The sequence below is a fragment of the Tiliqua scincoides genome, chromosome 4 (genome assembly GCF_035046505.1).
Source record: "Tiliqua scincoides isolate rTilSci1 chromosome 4, rTilSci1.hap2, whole genome shotgun sequence".
Lineage (NCBI taxonomy): Eukaryota > Metazoa > Chordata > Lepidosauria > Squamata > Scincidae > Tiliqua > Tiliqua scincoides.
In genome coordinates, this window is record NC_089824.1 from 76,989,464 (window position 1) to 77,010,653 (window position 21,190).

Consider the following 21,190-nt stretch of genomic DNA (forward strand, 5'->3'; position numbering starts at 1 on the left):
AAGGAAGTTTTATTATTTACATAGACAAGTCTATTTTTAGACTCTAACTCTTTACATTTCTAGAATATTTACATGATTTCAAGATAAAGAGTGAGGAACAAAAAATACAAAGGCCATCAAAGCATAGCAAAAAAAAATCCATCACTGTGCTTTATAACTTAGGATCTAAAGTAATGTAGAAGAAATGTCAATTTAGCACCTTGGTCATAATGGTCATGCTATGGTGTTAACATAAGACACTTTTAGAAAGCAGTTGGGATCTCAGAAGTGACCGTATCCAGAGGTTGCCAATGACAGCTCATAAGTGTGTCAAAGAGTTCTTCACTTCTCACCATAAATTCTCTGTTCATTCTGTGGACATCCACATGTAGTTGTGGATCTATTCAAATAAACAACAAAAAGTCAGTAAGCAAATACCTAGACAGCTGGAAACTTTTTAAGGATTGGGGGGATCATTTTCCACCACTTAAAGAGCTGACAAGGGGGCATATTTTCAAATTCAGTTTCTTCTGAAGTTTTACAGAAGCGAATTTACAATGTAGAAGAGATAAAGACTGAAAATATCCTTTCAATATCTGAAAACAAAGGGCAGTCTTCTAAAAATGTCCCCAAGAGTTATGTAACTCCCTAACAAAGTAACCATAAAGATTTTACAGAATTTTTACAAAATCAAAATGCAAATTTTTTTGTACTTCATAACTACTTCCATGCATTGTGCATTATCTCCAGGAAAGCAGAAACAGGCTTCTCTTCAATAGCATAGTCTTTAAAGGCATACTAAAGAGGTTCTAGCACAAGTTCAACAAAAGACTTAATAAAAACAGCTCTTTTCTAACCCCCACCCACAAACTACTTTTGAGATTCACCTGCATTTCAGAATATTTCACCTTAGAGCATATAGGGTTCAGTACAGAACAGTTAAAGGAATGTGTTGGATGCAAAGTTTTTGGAGTTGCAGTCATTGTTGCAGATCACAGTGAACTTTAAATTTGGGAACAAAACATGCAGCAGGCAAAGGAAAAACAGATGGAGCCACATGACTACAGATTTGTAATTTTTTTAATTTAGTTATTTGATTTGCTCTGTAAACAGCTTTGCAAACTGTTTTGTTAAAATGCAGTATATAAATATTCATAAAAATAAATATCTGAGCATTTAATAAAGAATGCTGATTTGCATAATGTACTATTCCTTGTACTAGCTATGATGTTGAGAAATTCGTCTGTACATCCATACTACATGACCTCATCTTATTTGTGGTATACCCATTTTTGTTAAATGCACAAAAGCAATTAACTGTCATAGGCTGCTTAAAAGGAACTTTTCAGACAATGGAAGCCACTACTTTTTGCTGTAATGTGCTCAATGAAAGGGCAGAGTGAAAAAATTTATTTAGAAGTTCTAATATCAAACTTACCTTCTGTTACTAAATCATCATTTATCATCATAGCAGAAGGGTCCTGAAAGAAAAAGCAAACAAAACATTTTTAAGAATGAAACTACTACTTAAAAAAAATGTAAGGGTTGAAGTAACAGATTATAAAAATGATACAACTCAATCCCCAGATTCTTTCCCTTTCAAAAGGCATCAGTTTGTGATTTGAAAACTGAACTGAGTTGCATTTTGAGTACCTTACTATGCAAGCATTTCTGTACAACATGAACACCAAATTATTTTTTAAATGTAGAAAAGACAAATGTTTACATAAACTTGAAAATTATAAATACTATGATTTAATAACAGTACACATAGTTAAAGAGGCAAGTTGAATTATTCTGAGTAGCAAGGCATTCCTTCATTTTGGCTTAACTCTACATAGGTCCTATTAAAAGCTACATAAACCCATAGATTTTGTCTGCCCACTCAGAACCTCCATTTTAGTTACTACAATTTTATTTTGACAAGCATATTAATAAACAGCCAACACGCATGCTTAAAGTATGCAATCATCTTTCATACACAGGACCAGCAAGAATGGTCTCTGATAAAGAAACATATGTAAATACCTGAAATATAGCTGGATTCATGGATTGTTGCCCCATATTTCCAGCTTGCTGCATCCTATCATAAGAGGCATAGCTGTAGTTGTAGTCACTGTAATCAGCATAATCTCCAAATTCAGGGTAATCTCCAAATTCAGGGTAATCTCCATAGCGTTCACCAAAGCGAGGTCCAAAGCGCTCAGCATAACGTTCAGGAAAACGTTCTCCAAAATGCTCAGGATAGCGGTCAGGAAAACGGTCACCAAAACGGCTGCTTCGATCAAAACGGTCAAAGCGATCATAACGGTCAAAGCGATCGTTTCTTTCATAATTATACTGGCGGTAGTAGTTCTGATAGTCTTCGTAATAGTCATTATAGCTATAGGGCTGGTACCTCTGAAATTCTGCTTTCAACCTGACATGCAAGATACAAAATGCTCCCTTTAGAATTTCTCAAAAACCTGAGATAAAACTTAGTAACAATATGGAAATCCCTACACCAAAATTCAGGGGCTAGATCCTAACTCTGCAATCTGTGAACAGAAATTCCTTCCATTCACAACAAGTCAAAACACATGGAAGGGCCACTTCCATGGGCACAACAATCCTTCAGAAGCTTTTGTTCAAGGAACACAAGGTTAGGTTAGCATACAACTCTACAAACTACAAGTTATTACTGAAGTACAGGCTGTCCTCTTTCTGCAGGGGCTGCGTTCCAGGGGCTGTGCCCCCCACACCTCCAGAGGAAGTTTTGAGTGTTGGGGCAAAACCAGAAGTGATATTTTAAGGCCTTAAAGATCTTCAGAGGGCCTTTGGAGGGCACAGCTCCCCTCAATTCCAGAGGGTCCATGTGGGTCCAACCCATGAGTTTGGGGACTGCAGATACTGAAATCCACAGATCCCAAATCCACAGATACAGCTGGTCCTGTACTCCAATTTACTTTGAGGCTGCAACCTTATACATACAAACTTAAGAATAAGAACTAGTAAATTAGGTGAGACTCACTTTCGAGTAAGCAAGCATCAGATTAACTATCATTAACATTTTCAGAATCAATTGTGATCACAATCACAATTATGTTTGCCTGAAAACAGACCCATTACTTTACCAGCAAAGCAAAAGCAGTTGTTTTAGAACACGGTGGAATGATTTAAATAAAGTTTTCCACTTCTTAGATTGTCCTGAAGCCAAAATCAACATTACTTGGATGCCTCAGCCACTAAAGATACTTTTACACTACCTAAAATTTTTAGTTAGTATAATAGTGTCTTTATTGCTTGATATAGCAAAGTAATTTTGGCATCAGGACCATCTGAAGCAGATATTGAAAACTCTGCTTGTGATTTTTGGGTTAAAAAAGATATACTTAAAACTACATATCCACACAAGCAAAGAAACTCAGCCAAATAACAGCACAATCCTAACTTTCACTTGAGCTGGCACAGCCATCCTCCATTAGCTCAAAGTGTTGCATGTGACTACTCAAGAGCGGGCTGGGCCAGTGTGAAGGTCTATGCCAGCCCAGCAGAACTGAATCCCGACCTTACATCAGCTGGTGCAGGAAGGCTTGCAGCAGGTGGTGTGGGGGCTGGGAGAAGGTGGTAAAAGGGCAATTTAGAGGTGAGGAGCAGGCATTTTGGGGGCAGGGCGGAAAAGAGGGAGGTTTGGGCCCAGAAGGTGACGGGATCAGCAGTGGCAGCACACACTGTACCCTAACCCCTCCCAGTTGGCCTGGCGTTACTTTGGGTTTCCCAGATTTGCACCAGCTAAATAACTGATCCAAATTTAAGAAGCCTCATATAGATGCTAGAGCTTTAATCAGCGTAATATATCACCATGAGGAGACCTACAGTCTGCTCCTAAGCTGCTCTGGATGCAGCACAGCTTAGGATCGGGCTGCTCGTTACTTAAATCAAAGGCAGCATCCAAACTTCCAGTGCCAACACTAGAGGTACCCTCTATGAATGAAAGGAACATTCTGCTTGCACAAGGGCACCCTGTGCAAGACAACTGCATCTGCATTAAGCCATTTGTCTATTTTGGTTTTTTAACTACTTTACTAAATGCTGTTGGAAAATTCTGGCCTTAAAAGCCATCTGGCTGATATAGTTTCAAAAAGAATCTGAAGCCTAAATCGGTTGCTTAGCAAATGACAAGTAATGACAAGTTCTTAAGACATTTTTCAACTACAATGGGTAATTTCTCATTACCTTTTAGAAATTCCTAAAGTCAATCGGATTCGTTTCCCACCTAGACCAGGTGCATTCTGGCAATCTTGCAATGCTCTCATCATATCACCTTCATCAGAAAATCTGACAAAGCCATAACCCCTAGACAATTTTAAAATACAAGTTTTAATAACACCAGCAAAGACACAGAAAATATTCTACTGAAGCTGCTCTGAACACATGAGACAGAACAGGATAAACTGAACAAATAAAAATAAATGTTACATTTTAGCTCAAATTTACTGTTTACATTCCTTGATGTTTTAAAAGCCTTCTGGAATGGTTTCATCTCAAGGCTACAAAAGTGAACTAAAACAACATATGCACTTGTTGGAAGCTTCTTTACAATGATTCCTTTTGAAATTAGTGGTACTCTCAAATTTATCTCCTTAAAACGTACACCAGCATAAAGTATTAGCATTCAAACAATCTGATATCGTACTTCAGAACTGACAAGATATAATTAACAGCAAACTCATGTGCTTTAGTGCGTACACAAAGAGATCACTTGAAGCCAAGTAGTGCTTGCTACATAGCCAGGGAACATTCTAGGTACAGTATGCAGAAATAAGTACATTTGAAAGTTAAAGGGGAAAAAATGCCACACAATGCAAACTGAGCACAATCAGTGACTCAATAGTTTTGAGATATCAGTAGAGCAGCAGGGGAGTGGATTGAGTAGAAATGAGAGGAAATGGCCAGCTTCAGTCAACTGGGCATTATGTTTGAGGACATGCAAGACTTTGTTCCTGGTTCCTCCTGCAGTCCATTAAAGGTCAGATCACCCTAACAAGGCACTTGATGTCATGAACACCTCAAAATGTTATCACTGCTATAAAAGGTGACTCCAGAATAGCTCATTTGAATTTCATTAGACTGTCATTGGACAGTCAATTCAATTTAATACCTCTTTTTGCCATCAGAAATTTGTGGTTTTCTGATGGCAAAAAGAGGTACTAAATTGAACTGTCTAAGGAAATTCAAATGAGTTATTCTGTTTACAGAATTAATTCACCCATCTGCTTACATTTGAACCTGGATTCTTCTTTTCCCCATGAACCGATTTTGTTCAATGAAGATCACCATCACCAGAAACAGCACCTGTTCTCTTAATATAAGTTGCATGTTCTGAAATAACGTAGGACTAAACATATCCACCATGGTACATATCAACATATCTACCATGACATACTATAGCAGGGTTTTGCAATGCTTACTTGACACAGTGGGCAAGGATGCCTTATCTTATTTGCCAACACATCAAGGTCCGAATCCTAACCAACTTTGCAGCACTGACACAGCTGTGCCAATGGGGCATATGCTGCATCCTGCAGTTGTATGGCAGTCATGGAGGCCTCCTCAAGATAAGGGAATATTTGTTCCCTTACCTCAGAGCTGCATTGCCCTTACTTTGGTGTTTGAAAGTTGGTTAGGATTGCGCCCTAATGGCGTAGAAACACAGGTCATGGTTCAGGATGTGGACTCACCTCCCTGCATTACAATCTCTGCGCATGAACTGGAGGTTGTCCATGACTTTGTGTACCTTGGCTCAATGATCTCCGACACTCTTTCTCTCGATACTGAGCTAAACAAACGCATCGGTAAAGCAGCTACCACGTTTTCCAGACTCACAAAGAGTCTGGTCCAACAAGAAGCTGACAGAACATACCAAGATCCAGGTCTACAAAGCTTGCGTCCTGAGTACACTTCTGTACTGCAGCGAGTCATGGACTCTCCACTCACAACAGGAGAGGAAACTGAACGCTTTCCACATGCGCTGCCTCCGGCACATTCTTGGCATCACCTGGCAGGACAAAGTTCCTAACAACACAGTCCTGGAACGTGCTGGAATCCCTAGCATGTATGCACTGCTGAAACAGAGACGCCTGCGTTGGTTCGGTCATGTCGTGAGAATGGATGATGGCCGGATCCCAAAGGATCTCCTCTATGGAAAACTCATGCAAGGAAAGCGCCCTACAGGTAGACCACAGCTGTGATACAAGGACATCTGCAAGAGGGATCTGAAGGCCTTAGGGATGGACCTCAACAAGTGGGAAACCCTGGCCTCTGAGCGGCCCGCTTGGAGGCAGGCTGTGCAGCATGGCCTTTCCCAGTTTGAAGAGACACTTTGCCAGCAGTCAGAGGCAAAGAGGCAAAGAAGGAAGGCCCATAGCCAGGGAGACAGACCAGGGACAGACTGCACTTGCTCCCAGTGTGGAAGGGATTGTTACTCCCGGATTGGCCTTTTCAGCCACACTAGATGCTGTTCCAGAACCACCTTTCAGAGCGCGATACCATAGTCTTTCAAGACTGAAGGTTGCCAATACTAGCGTATCATCCTATGCTCAGAACTGTATTCAATGAAGTTGTAACTTAAGGTGCATGTGTGAAAAGGAACACACAGGATTGCACTTCCCTGCCCCCTCCTTGGCCCAACAGCCCTCTGCAAAACCACACTGGAAGATTGGGAGACCCTCTGGAGTAGGATTACGTGGGACAGATGCAGCTCTGGTGTTTAGAGGACATCAGTGAGGATCACCATCCCCTTGAGTGAACAGAAAGTCACCAATAGATCTTATTCTCAGGTAAGTGTGCATGAGATACGAATCTAATAATCAGATCATTACATATAGATTACTTAATGATCTGATTATTAGCTTCCTATCTGATGCACCACTGGTAAAAGCTACTGATGTTATAGCTTATAAGAGTTATCAAAAACTAGATCAGGCATCTGTATAAAACTGTAAGTGGTTATTAAACAAAAGTTTAAAGACCTTTGCTCTCAAATATTGTTGTATGTCTTTATAGACCAAGAGTCTGAATATAGATCTTATCTTGTTGTTCACCTTCCTTCTTCAGCCCCCCATCACTTATTGTCAACAAAGCTATGACCAACTCCCTACTTCTGTCAAGTTCATTTTGCTTCCCTTGAAGGTACATCTTTCCTGCAATGAGCATATCTGCCCTGCTCCCTCTTCTTCCATGCAGTTGCCTAGGCTCATAGTCAAGACAAGACTAAACAATGCCAGTTTAATCACTGTTTTTATCTTAAATTGAACTTGCTTATTTTAATAACGTTCAAACCATTTTTCTTGATGGGCGGACTTGCTATAAAAAAACTTTGAGAATCCCAATACATCATTACTAATCACAAAAATATTAATCTGCAATTACCTGGAATATCCCAGCAGATCTGTGGCCACTTTACAGTCTACAGATGAAGGATACCTTTTGAAAAAGTAGTCATAGAGCAAGAAATCATCCACCTCAGGAGTTATCTCTCCTACAAATATTGCAAATTCTGGCCTTGTATATTCTCCTGCCCTAACAAATTCTTGCCTTGGAAATTCTGGCCTAGAAGAAATTTAAAAGAAAAAATATCATCAGTCTTATTGCAGTACAAACCTCAGGGCCCTGTATCCACTAGGTTACTTTCCGCACTGATCGCCACTCAAATACCTACCTAGGATTGATCCAGCCAATACTTGTTTGCCCTTGTTCATGGCACATTCACTAGCACCATGCACAGAAGAAAGCAATGTCTTTGGTAATGTTTCAGCAACAAACCTCAAACCACTTTTTCTGAAAATCAAATTGCTTCAAGACCAAATTGAGGGCTGCTGCTTCGGCACAAGCTCCCCCTGCAAACTAACCAAGCCATAAAAGCTTGCTACTAAATCAATTTATCGCTATGAAGATGAACAGCACAAAACTTAGCATTCGTTTAAGTGGTCTGTGGATTATGTTATTTGCCTTCGGTGTTTTCTCTTCAGTACAAAAGAACAGCCCTCAAATAACTTATCCAGAGTTGTTCCTCTAGTGTCTATGTAAGAATGCTCAATATTTTCTTTACATCTGTTAGCGTGCTATCAGCAAAAGATCCAAAATGTACAAAGGTAAATGTGTGTGGGTAAATAAGTTATATTATCTAGCCAGATTCAGCAGAATCAAATTCAGCTATTCATTAACTTGATGTAGGAAAAAATTAAAATTATGGAGCTTTTCTACAGCTCAGATTCATTAGTCATTACAGCTGGCTTTCTTGTTGCTTTCTCCTGGTGCATGAGGCGTGATTCATTTAAAACTATCTACTCCGCAATCACCTTTGATGTACTGCACTTGGTTCACTCCAATTCTCTGCTTGCTGCACAGTGCTATTTGGGTTAGAAGCACAGAGGGTCGATAAGTGGGAGGTCCTGTGTAAGTATCAAAAGGTTGGATTTCTATGATTGTTTCCACACAAATCTAATAGTAAAATTTCTTTATTTTCCCCCAATTTAGAATTTTTGTTAAATAAAAAAGCAAGGTAGGGTAATAAAAATATAAATAAACAAACATTTGCATTTATGGATATTTAACAAACTCCACCCCTCAACCCAAAATGGTAAGATTCAGTATTACAGTTGCTTCGAGCAAAGGAGAAAGGGGGCACAGATATTTAAAATCAGTAAGAAACTATTTTCCAGCAACCTCCACCACTAAAGAATACTTATGTAAACTACAACAAACCTTCAATTTAACAGATTAGTAGGGTGAAAGAGTTCTGTTATTGCCAGGTCCATTAAATCTGAATAAATATCAATGGACAAGTGCAAGACACAAGACTAGTTTTTAATGAAGCAGAAAATGCCAATTTTTTTCCAAACTCTGTTAAACTGAGGTCAATTAAATTGAGGGTTCACTGAAGCAAGAATACTTTTCATATGTGCTGTCTACATATTCCATTACTTAAAAGCTGAATATCAACAGCATGTCAGCAGTTGATGAATAAATTATCTTAATAAACTGACAAATCATTTAAGTAATCTTAGACAAAATGTCAGCTAGTTTAGCTCTAATCACAGACCAGATTCCTTTTTATCTTATGGCATTACTAAAAGTCAAGTCAATTGTGGAAATTTACAATGCACACCAATATTTTGCAGTGGCCTTGACTTCTAATGAAGGTTCCAACTGTTATGTTACCCATTACTAGTTTCTAGCTTTGATACATATTTCTAGCAAATGGCACAGCTGTTGTGATTTTTCAGCATGCATACTCCAAGGTGAAGTAATGTACATGGCAAAATCTTAAGCACCAACGGTTAAAAGGGTCCAAAGAATAAAGCACATCTTAAACTGACACCAAGAAGAAGGCATAATCAGAAAACCTTCTGGGAAGCAGTAATCAACCGAACAGGGAAGAATGCTCTTGTATTTTCTGGATGTCTACCATCTGACGCATCATCCTTCATGGTGAACACAGTATTCTTCCAACAGTCCAGGAGCCATGGCCTACTGAAGCCTTTTGCCTTATATCACTTCAAATCACTTTAAACATTCATATCCACTAATCGTTTGAAAGCACTAAATAGATTTAACAGCTATTAAATTGGTTTATTTCTCAATTTACTTAATGATGTGATAAGCAATTTCATTATGCATAAAATGTTAAAAAGAATTTTGCAGGAGAACCTAATGTGTTGGTTTTGATTAACTTCTTGCTACTTGATTTAGTTACTATTATATGGACAAGAGCCAGTTTTTTTCTTGTCAGTTTCAAGGTTTCTTCACCTGCTTGGAATACTAGAAAAATCTGGTCTTCCTGCTCTTGCTTTACTCTTTTTCTTCCGTTTTTTGTGGGGGGATCTCCACCACAGAGGCAGGCTTTCTTTTTTGGCCTTTCCCACTGTATCCTGCTAGAATGAAAAACAGTTATACAGTATTTCATCTCAATTAAATGCCTCCCTCCCTCTCCCGATCACCACCTTGGTGATTTCCCCATATTCACCTTTCCCTTGACAGAAGCCTGGGGTCCCATCTCTCCCTCCGCCTCCCATGAGGGAAAGCAGCCTCTGGGGAAAATGCCTGGCAAAAATAACAGAGCCAAAGGATTGTATGAAAAGCCATATTCCCCTGACTTGGTCAAGCTGGCTATAGGAGTGATTGCTTTTCACGCCAACATTTTGACTTCCTCCGTTTCCTTCATTAAAAAAAAAGTTACCATTAGAGGCTGACCAAGCACATAACTTAATTGTTTTTATAAGAGGACCCTGCTTAAAGATGCTCTGAGACATACTCAGAGATATTATAGAAAAAAGAGGTCCAGTGAATGAGATACATAGCCAGGTCACCATTTTAAATTTTCTCTCTCCTTTTTGTTTTAACCTAAAAGGGGTCTTGGCCTCTTCTCTGACATATATCCCACACATATCCCACTGCCAGGGACTGACTACTACCTCAGGGCAAGTGGCCGGGGCAGACTGACTCAAACACAAGAGCCAAGGGAACCCATGTCCAGCTGTTACACCAGAAACATGCAAGAAACAAAAAAATGCTCCATTCAAAAAAAGAAGCCAGCAGAGGCGGTTGAATGGGAAAGAAAAGGGAGGGAGGCGGCAATAGCCAAGATAAGACAGATCATATCCCTCACCTGAGGAATACAAATTCAACTTTTTCATTAAGTTTTACTTACATGGATGGCATCATTTCACTTCTAGCGCACCAGTGTAGGCATCCTAAATAGTGAGTGTTATAGGAAAGTCCCACCACAAGAACTCACTGTGAAACAGTGTAGAAAGCAAAGCTTCATGTTCTGCCCCCTCAAGCTGCTTCAGTTGACACGATTAAAGATTCCACAGCAGGGGAAAATAATCCAAGGAAAACACAGGACTAAATTCCACCCCCCCCCTTATCTCAGATAAATGTTTTTAAGTTTAATATTTGCCAGCAGCTCTGGGCATAGTTGAACTTTCCCCTTGGAAGCCATGAGTGTTGCCTCATCCCCACCAAATGATCTTACCTGACTAGCCATTGTTAAAAGCTATCTTCACAAGAAAAGGAAAGCTCCTGCAGTTCCTCTTTAGGTGCTGTGTTTAAAAGAAAAAAAGACTAGAGTAAGCTGTTGGGGAAAATAATCAGTTAAGCATATCTTTTACTGCAGTACTTCAGACTTCAGTTACAGCATAACTAGATTTTGTGAGAGATTTTAAAAAGGTTTGAGGGCTTGAAAAGAGTATCATCAACACACATCACAATAGTCTAAGGCAGTGTTTCTCAAACTGTGGGTTGGGGCCCACCAGTGAGTTGCAAGCTGATCTTTGGTGGGCTGCGAAAGGTTTTTGAAACTTACAAACAAAAAATTTGCAAACACTCTTGCCCAGTTTGCAAAAGAAAATAGCTGGAATGCTAATCTGTGGTATGAGGTAATCTTCATACCTCCAAATTAAAATTTTACAGTTTCCAATTTTCTCTAGTAATTGGCATGCCATAGACCACTTGTGAATTAAGTTTCAGCTTCTCACTCTGGCCTCTCACTCTCTCTCCCTCTCACTCACTCACACATACATTGTACTGTCTCTAGCAGCCTCAGGAGCACATGACCCAATTATCATAAATAAAATATTTATAGATGTCTATTTTTTTTGTCTAATGCAGTGGTTCTCAGGCTTTTTAGGATGGGACCCACTTTCTAATATGACAATCTGTCAGGGACAGGGATATTCTGTCAGGAAAGTGATGTCATTAACCTGGAAGTGATGTCATGCCCAGAAGTGACATCATCAAGCAGGAAATGACATCTTTGTGATGCCAGCACCAGAAATGATGTCATCAAGCAGGAAGTGATATCACAGTTCTCACCTAGGAACTCAAACTGCAGGTGACAAGAGAAAATATTCCAATTAAGAGGACCAGGGTGGTAAATTTAATTCAAACTTGAGAGAGCATTATGAGTCCTTATAGATAGTTCACACAGAGAATAACAGCAGTTCTCCCGGCTGCATAAGCACATGCTCAGAATCTATGAAGGACAGCCACGTGTGCAGGGAACTCTTCCAGAGACCACAGTGCCTCTGATGACAGGCAGGGAACATGGGGTAAGGGAGAGGTGTTGGTGAAAGAGAGTGTAATGCAGGGTGTGGGGACAGGGGAATGGAAACGGCTAGAGGGAACCTCCAACCCCTCTTCCTATTCCAAGACCCCATTCCCTCTGCTAACTGGGAAAGTCCCAAGTCCCTATTCACCCCAGCTAACTTTTAAAAAACTTTTTAAGAGGCACTTTTTCAGGTGGGTGCAGGGGATGAGTAATTGGCCCCCCTCACTTCAGCAGTGTCTTTTCTTGTGGTTATCTGCTTTTGTTCTTTTGCAACTTTTTAGATTGTGAGCCCTTTTGGGACAAGGAGCCACTTGATCTTTCTCTGTAAACTACTTAGTCAACTTCTTGTTGAAAAGTGGCATATAAATACTGTTAATAATAATTCCCACCACCATTCACTTAATAACCCCCCAATAGCACTACCAATACTAATCCTTCCACTCATTTGGAGTAAGTAGTATAACCTGATGAACTGCATGTGCCATTTATGGTCCCTTATGGTTATGGTAAGATTTACACTTGGAAACTGAAATCACTTCTGTGTAAGTAGAGTTTGTAAAGCTTGTAAGATGTCATTGATCTCAGAAGGACAATTACAAAAAGGGGAGAGTGGCAGGAGGGAGAAGAGAATAAACCTCCCAAGCAAATCCAGCCAGGACATTTATTTCTCCTTCTATTTTTTTACATCTCTGTTACATAGTATTTATTTATGCCATTTTTTATTGCAGGATTTTCATACTATCCTTCTCATCCCTCCCAGCCACTGAGGCTATATTTTTCTAATGATGTTTAAAGAAATGTGGATGTTAGAAGGAAGGAGGGGGGAGAAACAATGCCTTTGGAAAAACATTTTGGTTCTGTTACTAAAATAAAGCTGGAAGCAGATAATAAATGGAAAATGGCACAATATGAAAGCCAATAGTCACTTTTAACAAGAAAATGCATCTCCTCCTTTTCTCCAGCTTTCTCTTTTGCATAAGCTTTCCCATTTTGCGGTGAGGAGTGACAGAAAAGATGGAGGCAAGGAAATAGTATCTTACCTCTTATTTTCTTCCTTTCTTGCTTTTATTTTTAAGGGGGGGTGCATTTTAATGCATCATTCATGATATTTGTGTGCTTATTTAATTGTTTGCAGGAAGACTGCCTCTACATACCTGCTGCTGCCTAGCTCAGAGTTGCATGCGCCCCACACTACTGGCTGCCATAATGGATCAAGAGTAAAATCCTAAGCCTGTCTACTCAGAAATAAGTCCTATTATAGTCAATAGTGCTTACTCCCAGGAAAGCGTGGATAGGATTGTAGCCTTTGAGAGTGGCAGTCTCTCAATGAACCCAGTCCTAGGCATGTCTACTCAGAATTACATCCATTCTAGTCAATGGGGCTCACTCCCAGGAAAGTGTGGATAGGATTACAGCCTGAGCCCAAGCCTATGCATGTCTACTCAGAAGTAAGTCCCCTTATAGCCAATGAGGCTTACTCCCAGGAAAGTGTGGACAGGACTGTAGCCCAACTCAATCCTTTCTAAAGTCTCACCCCTCCTCTCCCAAAAAGTAAGAGCAGTTACTGAGCGGGGTGGGAAGTGAGGGAAGCCCCAAACTCATTCAAACTCCCAGCCAGGCAGTTCCAGCACTTTGGGGCAGCGGTGGCGGCTCTCCTGCTTCTCCCTCCCCTCTCCCTTCCCCCCCCCCTCAAACAGCTTTGGAGCCTTCTTCTCACAGAAGGCTCCTGGCACTTTGGGTCCACCCGTCCCTCTCCTGACCTCTTGCTCGCCTGCCCACAAGCCACTTTGGAGCCTTCCTTTCAGACAGTACTCCTGGCACTTGGGGGGGCGGCCCCCTACCTCCTCCTCCTCCCCCCTCTGCCTGCCGCTCTCCCCCCCTCCCCACAAGCCACTCTGCAGCCTTTCCTCTTACAGTTCCTGGCACCCTGAGGCGGCAATCACCCCACCTCTGCCATTGCCCATTGTGGGAAGCTTCCGCCAGCTTCCAAGATGGCAGAACACTGCTTTTTGCAACCCATTGGACATTGGATCGCAAACCACCAAGTGGGTTCCAACCCACTGTTTGAGAAACACTGGTCTAATGGGTTGCGATAGACTACTGTTAATGTAAGTTGCTAAAAAGTTTGGGAGGCATTGGGATAAGGAGTTTGTGATGTTACATAATGTCAGAAACTACATATTAACTCCCCTCAAGTATTCTCTTGTTATCAAGTGTAGAATATCTGTCTCCCCCAAAGTCTGGGGAGCACTCAGTGATGCTGGGAAGAAAAATTACAAAAATAAAAGTTTCCATTTTTAAAAATGCACTGTTTCCTGAATTAGTAAGATAATGAATAGATGGATACAATACCAGACAAATTAGGCACTTTAACAGATGTAGTTCACATGTTATAATACACAGCATTCTGAATGTGCTAAAATATTCTACCAGTTTTTCAGTTTATAATATGTACATTTTTGTGATAAATGCTCATGCTTTTAGGATCCAAGTATTTGCCTACTATAAGTCATTGTATTCTATCTCACCTCATAGTAATCATTTTACCTCATCTTAGATTGCTACATTACTCAAAGAAGAACGAACAACACAGAATACTAGCATTTTGTTCAGATTGTTTACATTATGGACTGGATAATGCCAAGTCCAAACATTTCAATGGAAGCTTACTATGTTATGCAAAATGAGTTGGTATCACTTATAATAACCCAACCTGTTTCCAAAATAATCAGGAAAACTATACATGAGTTTACATTTTTTATAAAATATGCTGGGTGCACTTACAAGAAATGCTGCTTTGGTTAATTTGGCAAACTAAGCAATTTATATACAGTCAATATTAAATCAATACGAAGTACTAAAAAGGAGTATATGCAGAAGAGAATGAATACCACAACAAAGTGTGATCCAACGTATTTCTGGCTCTGACTATTATAACTATTTACATTAGAGTACCATTAAAGATTCACACAAATACATCATAAAAATAAATAGAGCAATAGATACAACTTTGTTTCTAAGATACAACACTCATCAAATCTGTGAAGATTACATTTATACTAACATTGCTACAGTATACATGACTTACCTTAGTATACTGCTCTATTTACACAGATCCTGAACTAAAAAAAAAACTTGTCATACAACTACCTCTTCAGATTGAATAATTTCACCATCTGCTATTTATTCAACTTACCAGTATGTATTATACAAAGTACTAAATAAAAGGGAGCGTTTGGAGAGAAGAGGATGAATATCACAACAAAATCTGATCCAATGTACTTCTGGTTCCAATTATTGGAACTATTTACATCAAAGTATATTTGATCCTTCTTTCTTCCAAGAGTGCCTGTATTCACTAAAGTAAAATAAATGAAATAAGAATTAGGGGGCATATATTTACAATTTATGCTGATACAAAATGGAGGAGAGGGATTTGCTGTTTTATCAATGATGCCTTTTTTTACTTTCAAGTATTTCTACTATATACAATTCTGTGAAACAAGTCCTTCCTTTTATATGCTATACTTAAATGCGTGGTACACAAACTCCCAACTCACCCTGAAGAATTATGGTCACTATACAATAACAAAGAAATAACCCAATGATCTTCAAATAGTTCTTAGCAAGAATGGGTAGCAGACAGACTGACCAATAATTCACTACAGACTGTAATTTATGGAGGACCATCTAGCAGCAGCTGGTTTCTAGGATTCTTGCAGCAAATGCTTGGTCTGATCCATCAAGGCACATTTTATACTCTTAAGCAAAGGCCACTGACAAAGGCCATTTAACCACTGACAATTTTTCATTAAAAGGGCTCAAACATCAGGTGATGAAAAACACAATTTAATTTTTAAAAAAATCAGAGAGACAGTAAATCTATGTATTCCAGACAAAGCAGTAAGAGGGAGAAAAAGTCAGTTTGTGATTTTAATAAATTTTTTTAAGTCTCCTTTCAAAGGAGGGACTTAAAAACTTTTTTAAAAAATCTTCCCAAGCCTTTCATTTCAGTTTCCAGATTAAAATTTTATTCTTCCTCTGAAACTGCATACATGCGCCAAAAATAAGCAACTGTATTTGTCTGGTCTCTCTCCACCCATCTTTGCTTTTTGCTAGCCATATGTTATAACATTTATCCTGTTGAGCATTTTCTAAATTTTATATCCCCGCCTCCAACCCTTATTCAGAGGTATAGCACATAGGGCAAAATCCTAACCAGGTCTACTCAGAAGTAAGTCCTATTTTGTTCACTGGGGCTTACTCTCAGGAAAGTGTGGTTAGGACTGCAGCCTTAATTCCATAGGGATTACTATCAGGAACTATGTTTAAGACTGTAACCCCAATTGGAGCATGGCTGGGCAGATGGAGTCTTTTAATTTTGGCCTAGTTTAGAGCCCAATCCTATGCCTGTCTACTCAGAAGTAAGTCCCAATGGAGTTAATGGGGCTTACTCCTGAAAAAGTGTGGATGGGACTGCAGCCTCAGAGCCCAGCCCCATGCGTGTCTACTCAGAAGGAAGTCCCACTCAGTCAGCGGGGCTTACTCCCAGGTAAGTGTGGCGAGGACTGCAGTCTGAAGAGCCCCGTCCTCTCCACACTTTCCCTGGGGGCAAGCCTCGCTGAACGCAACGGGGCTTACTTCTGAGGAGACAGGCACAGGCCTGGGCTGTGGATCGCATCCCCTTACAGGCCGAGGAGCCTCGTGGAGCCCGGAGCGAGCGCAGGCTGAGGGAGGGCGGCTTTGGAGCGCGCTGAGACCTCCCGGGGGGGCCCCCCGCGTTCCCCGCCCGGCGCAGCAGATACTAACGTCTCTGGCCTTCCTGAGAGCCGCCATCAGGAGCCGTTCGGAGCCGCGACTCCCCCTCCTTCCGCCGCCTCCTCCGAGGGACTTCCGCCCGCGAGCGCCCCTGCGGCCGCCTGCTCGGCTCGCCCCCGACACCCCGCCTCCTTCCAGCCGCGTCCGCGCGCCTAGGCTCCCCCACCTTCGGCGGCTCCTGACGACGGGCGCGGAGGGGCCCGGCTGCGGCTCAGGCAGTGAGGCGGACACACGTCACCGCGGGGGGAGGAAAGGATCCGCAGGGCCGGCGATGGAGCTGATCGGGGGCTGCTACGAACAAGTCCTCTTCGGCTTCGCCGTGCAGCCGCGCGAGGAGGTAAGGGGGGGGTCACGCACCACGCACTTACCTGCCACGAGGGCGCCGCGCACGCGCGCTCCCGCTGCGCGGCCAACGTTTGTTCCTTGGGCACGCGCCAGCAACGTGCGCGAGGGCAGGGCACCCACAGGCTGCTGCGCCCTGTCTGTCTCAGTCTCCCCCTGCTCAAAGTCTTCCTTCCCAGGAGCCTCTGCGGCGTCGCCCACGCGTAGCCCCGCCTCGTGGCCTCCGCGCGCTTCCCGGCGGCGGGAGGAAGCAAGCAAGCGGGGTGCGTCGCGCGCTGCCGTCGGGGCCTGCTCAGCGTGCTGCGCGCAAGCCTCCCCGCCTGCTTAGCGAGAGCTCTCTCCTAGGCATGTGTCCTCAGAAGCAAGTCCCATTACAGTCAATGGGGCTTACTCCCAGGAAAGTGTGCACAGCACTGCAGCCTCAGAGCCCAGTCCTCTACGTGTCTCCTCAGAAGTAAGTCCCATAATAGTCAGTGGGGCTTACTCCCCATTGTGTGCACAGGTTTGTAACCTTACAGCCCAAGTCTATGCCTGTCTCCTCAGAAGTAAGTCCCATAATAGTCAATGGGGCTTACTCCCAGGAAAGTGTCACAAGAATGTAACCTTACAGCCCACGTCTATGCGTGTCTACTCAGAAGTAAGACCCATACAGTTAATGGGGCTTACTCCCAGGAAAGCAAGGATAGGATTGTAGCCTCAGAACCCAATCCTATTCATGTCTGCTCAGAAGTAAGGGGGACAGTCACTGAAACGGAATGTTGGGAGAGTTAGGGCAGGCAAAAGAAAATATTTCTTTACTCAGTGTGTGGTTGGTCTGTGGAACTCCTTGCCACAGCATGTGGTGATGGCATCTGGCCTGGATGCCTTTAAAAGGGAATTGGACCCATTTTTGGAGGGAAAGTCCATCAGTGGTCACAAGGCATGATGGGTATGTGCAACCTCCTGATTTTAGAGGTAAGTTACCTCAGAATGCTAGATGCAAGGGAGGGCACCAGGATGCAGGTCTCTTGTTATCAGGTGTGCTCCCTGAGGCATCCCTGGGCCACTGTGAGATACAGGAAGCTGGACTATGTAGATAGGCTTTCGGCCTGATCCAGTGGGGCTCTTGTTCTTATGCAGGTACAGGAGAGCAGGATCCTGCAGCCATGTAAGACAGGCTGCAATCCTAACCACACTTTCCTGAGAGTAAACCCTGTTGAACAAAATAGAACTTACTTCTGAGTAGATATAAGAACATAAGAACAGCCCCACTGGATCAGGCCATAGGCCCATCTAGTCCAGCTTCCTGTATCTCACAGCGGCCCACCAAATGCCCCAGGGAGCACACCAGATAACAAGAGACCTCATCCTGGTGCTCTCCCCTACATCTGGCATTCTGACTTAACCCATTCCTAAAATCAGGAGGTTGCGCATACACATCATGGCTTGTACCCCATAATGGATTTTTCCTCCAGAAACTCATCCAATCCCCTTTTAAAGGCGTCTAGGCTAGACGCCAGCACCACATCCTGTGGCAAGGAATTCCACAGACCGACCACGCGCTGAGTAAAGAAATATTTTCTTTTGTCTGTCCTAACCCGCCCAACACTCAATTTTAGTGGATGTCCCCTGGTTCTGGTATTATGTGAGAGTGTAAAGAGCATCTCCCTATCCACTCTGTCCATCCCCTGCATAATTTTGTATGTCTCAATCATGTCCCCCCTCAAGCGTCTCTTTTCTAGGCTGAAGAGGCCCAAACGCCGTAGCCTTTCCTCATAAGGAAGGTGCCCCAGCCCCGTAATCATCTTAGTCGCTCTCTTTTGCACCTTTTCCATTTCCACTATGTCTTTTTTGAGATGCGGCGACCAGAACTGGACACAATACTCCAGGTGTGGCCTTACCATAGATTTGTACAACGGCATTATAATACTAACCGTTTTGTTCTCAATACCCTTCCTAATGATCCCAAGCATAGAATTGGCCTTCTTCACTGCCACCGCACATTGGGTCGACACTTTCATCGACCTGTCCACCACCACCCCAAGATCTCTCTCCTGATCTGTCACAGACAGCTCAGAACCCATCAGCCTATATCTAAAGTTTTGATTTTTTGCCCCAATGTGCATGACTTTACACTTACTGACATTGAAGCGCATCTGCCATTTTGCTGCCCATTCTGCCAGTCTGGAGAGATCCTTCTGGAGCTCCTCACAATCACTTCTGGTCTTTACCACTCGGAAAAGTTTGGTGTCGTCTGCAAACTTAGCCACTTCACTGCTCAACCCTGTCTCCAGGTCATTTATGAAGAGGTTGAAAAGCACCGGTCCCAGGACAGATCCTTGGGGCACACCGCTTTTCACCTCTCTCCATTGTGAAAATTGGCCATTGACACCCACTCTCTGCTTCCTGGCCTCCAACCAGTTCTCAATCCACGAGAGGACCTGTCCTCTAATTCCCTGACTGTGGAGTTTTTTCAGTAGCCTTTGGTGAGGGACCGTGTCAAACGCCTTCTGAAAGTCCAGATATATAATGTCCACGGGTTCTCCCGCATCCACATGCCTGTTGACCTTTTCAAAGAATTCTATAAGGTTGGTGAGGCAAGACCTACCCTTACAGAAGCCATGCTGACTCTCCCTCAGCAAGGCCTGTTCGTCTATGTGTTTTGAGATCCTATCTTTGATGAGGCATTCCACCATCTTACCCGGTATAGATGTTAGGCTGACCGGCCTATAGTTTCCCGGGTCCCCCCTCTTTCCCTTTTTAAAAATAGGCGTGACATTTGCTATCCTCCAATCTTCTGGTACCGTGGCCGTTTTGAGGGACAAGTTGCATACCTTAGTCAAGAGATCTGCAACTTCATTCTTCAATTCCTTAATAACCCTTGGGTGTATGCCATCAGGGCCCGGTGACTTATTGATCTTTAATTTATCAATGAGGTCTGAAACATCTTCTCTTTTAACCTCTATCTGACTTAACTCCTTGGTTAGGAGGGGCCGTTCGGGCAGCGGTATCTGCCCGAGGTCTTCTGCCGTGAAGACAGATGCAAAGAACTCATTTAATTTCTCTGCCATCTCTAAGTCTCCTTTTATCTCCCCTTTCCCTCCCTCACCATCCAGAGGGCCAACCGCTTCTCTGGCGGGTTTCCTGCTTCTAACATATTTGAAGAAGCTTTTATTATTCCCCTTAATGTTGCCGGCCATGCGTTCCTCATAGTCTCGCTTGGCCTCCCCTATCACCTTCTTACATTTCTTTTGCCACAGTTTATGTTCCTTTTTATTCTCTTCATTAGGGCAAGACTTCCATTTACGGAAGGAAGCTTCCTTGCCCTTCACAGCCTCTCTAACTTGGCTGGTTAGCCATGCGGGCACTCTCCTGGATTTAGTGGAACCCTTCTTTCTTTGCGGTATACACCTCTGCTGGGCCTCTATTACTGTTGTTTTAAGCAGCCTCCATGCACTCTGGAGAGACTGGACTCTTTTTACCCTCCCTTTCAACCTCCTTCTAACCAGCCTCCTCATTTGAGGGAAGTCCGCCCGTCGGAAGTCAAGGGTTTTTGTTAGAGATTTGCCTGGTATTCTTCCCCCAACGTGCACATCAAAACGGATCGCAGCATGATCACTGTTCCCCAATGGCTCAGTAACGTTTACATCTCTAACCAGGTCCTGCGTACCGCACAAAATTAAATCCAGAGTCACCTGTCCTCTGGTGGGCTCCGTGACTAGCTGATCTAAGCCACAGTCATTTAGCACGTCAAGAAATCCGGTTTCCTTATCGTGACCAGAACACAAATTGACCCAGTCAATATGAGGATAATTGAAGTCCCCCATGATTACAACCCTGTCCTTCCTTGTCACCTCCCTGATCTGTTTCCTCATTTCAAGGTCCCCATCAGATTTCTGGTCTGGAGGACGATAGCACGCCCCCAGTATTACATTGCTGCACAAGCCTGGTAATTTAACCCACAGAGATTCTACGGTGGAG

General features: G+C 42.6%; 2 protein-coding genes across 13 annotated transcripts in view; one reads left to right on the forward strand and one right to left on the reverse strand.

Annotated features, from left to right (window-relative positions):
- On the reverse strand, positions 1-17,402 carry C4H6orf52 (chromosome 4 C6orf52 homolog). Of its 10 annotated transcripts, none has more exons than XM_066624340.1 (10): positions 17,257-17,402; positions 15,267-15,428; positions 10,997-11,063; positions 9,769-9,890; positions 8,319-8,411; positions 7,390-7,569; positions 4,195-4,314; positions 2,008-2,398; positions 1,418-1,460; positions 1-379 (listed from the first exon to the last, which is right to left on the reverse strand). In XM_066624340.1, the coding sequence occupies exons 3-10, from the start codon at positions 11,006-11,008 to the stop codon at positions 243-245; spliced, it is 1,098 nt and encodes a 365-aa protein (XP_066480437.1). In that variant the 5' UTR covers positions 11,009-11,063; positions 15,267-15,428; positions 17,257-17,402; the 3' UTR covers positions 1-242. The 10 variants fall into 10 exon arrangements, with proteins under 10 accessions (XP_066480437.1, XP_066480436.1, XP_066480435.1 ...); XM_066624339.1 differs by having other exon boundaries at positions 9,769-9,893; XM_066624338.1 differs by lacking the exons at positions 15,267-15,428; positions 17,257-17,402 and adding exons at positions 9,986-10,062; positions 10,670-10,755.
- Positions 16,999-21,190, forward strand: part of PAK1IP1 (PAK1 interacting protein 1) — a 19,613-nt gene continuing 15,421 nt past the window's right edge. For 2 of the 3 annotated variants that reach the window (XM_066624346.1, XM_066624345.1), the window contains exon 1: positions 16,999-17,225. In XM_066624346.1, coding sequence (XP_066480443.1) covers positions 17,160-17,225 — 66 coding nt within the window. In that variant the 5' untranslated portion in view covers positions 16,999-17,159. Of the gene's footprint in view, positions 17,226-17,563; positions 17,685-21,190 lie in introns of those variants that run through there. The other variant, XM_066624347.1, reaches the window with a different exon arrangement.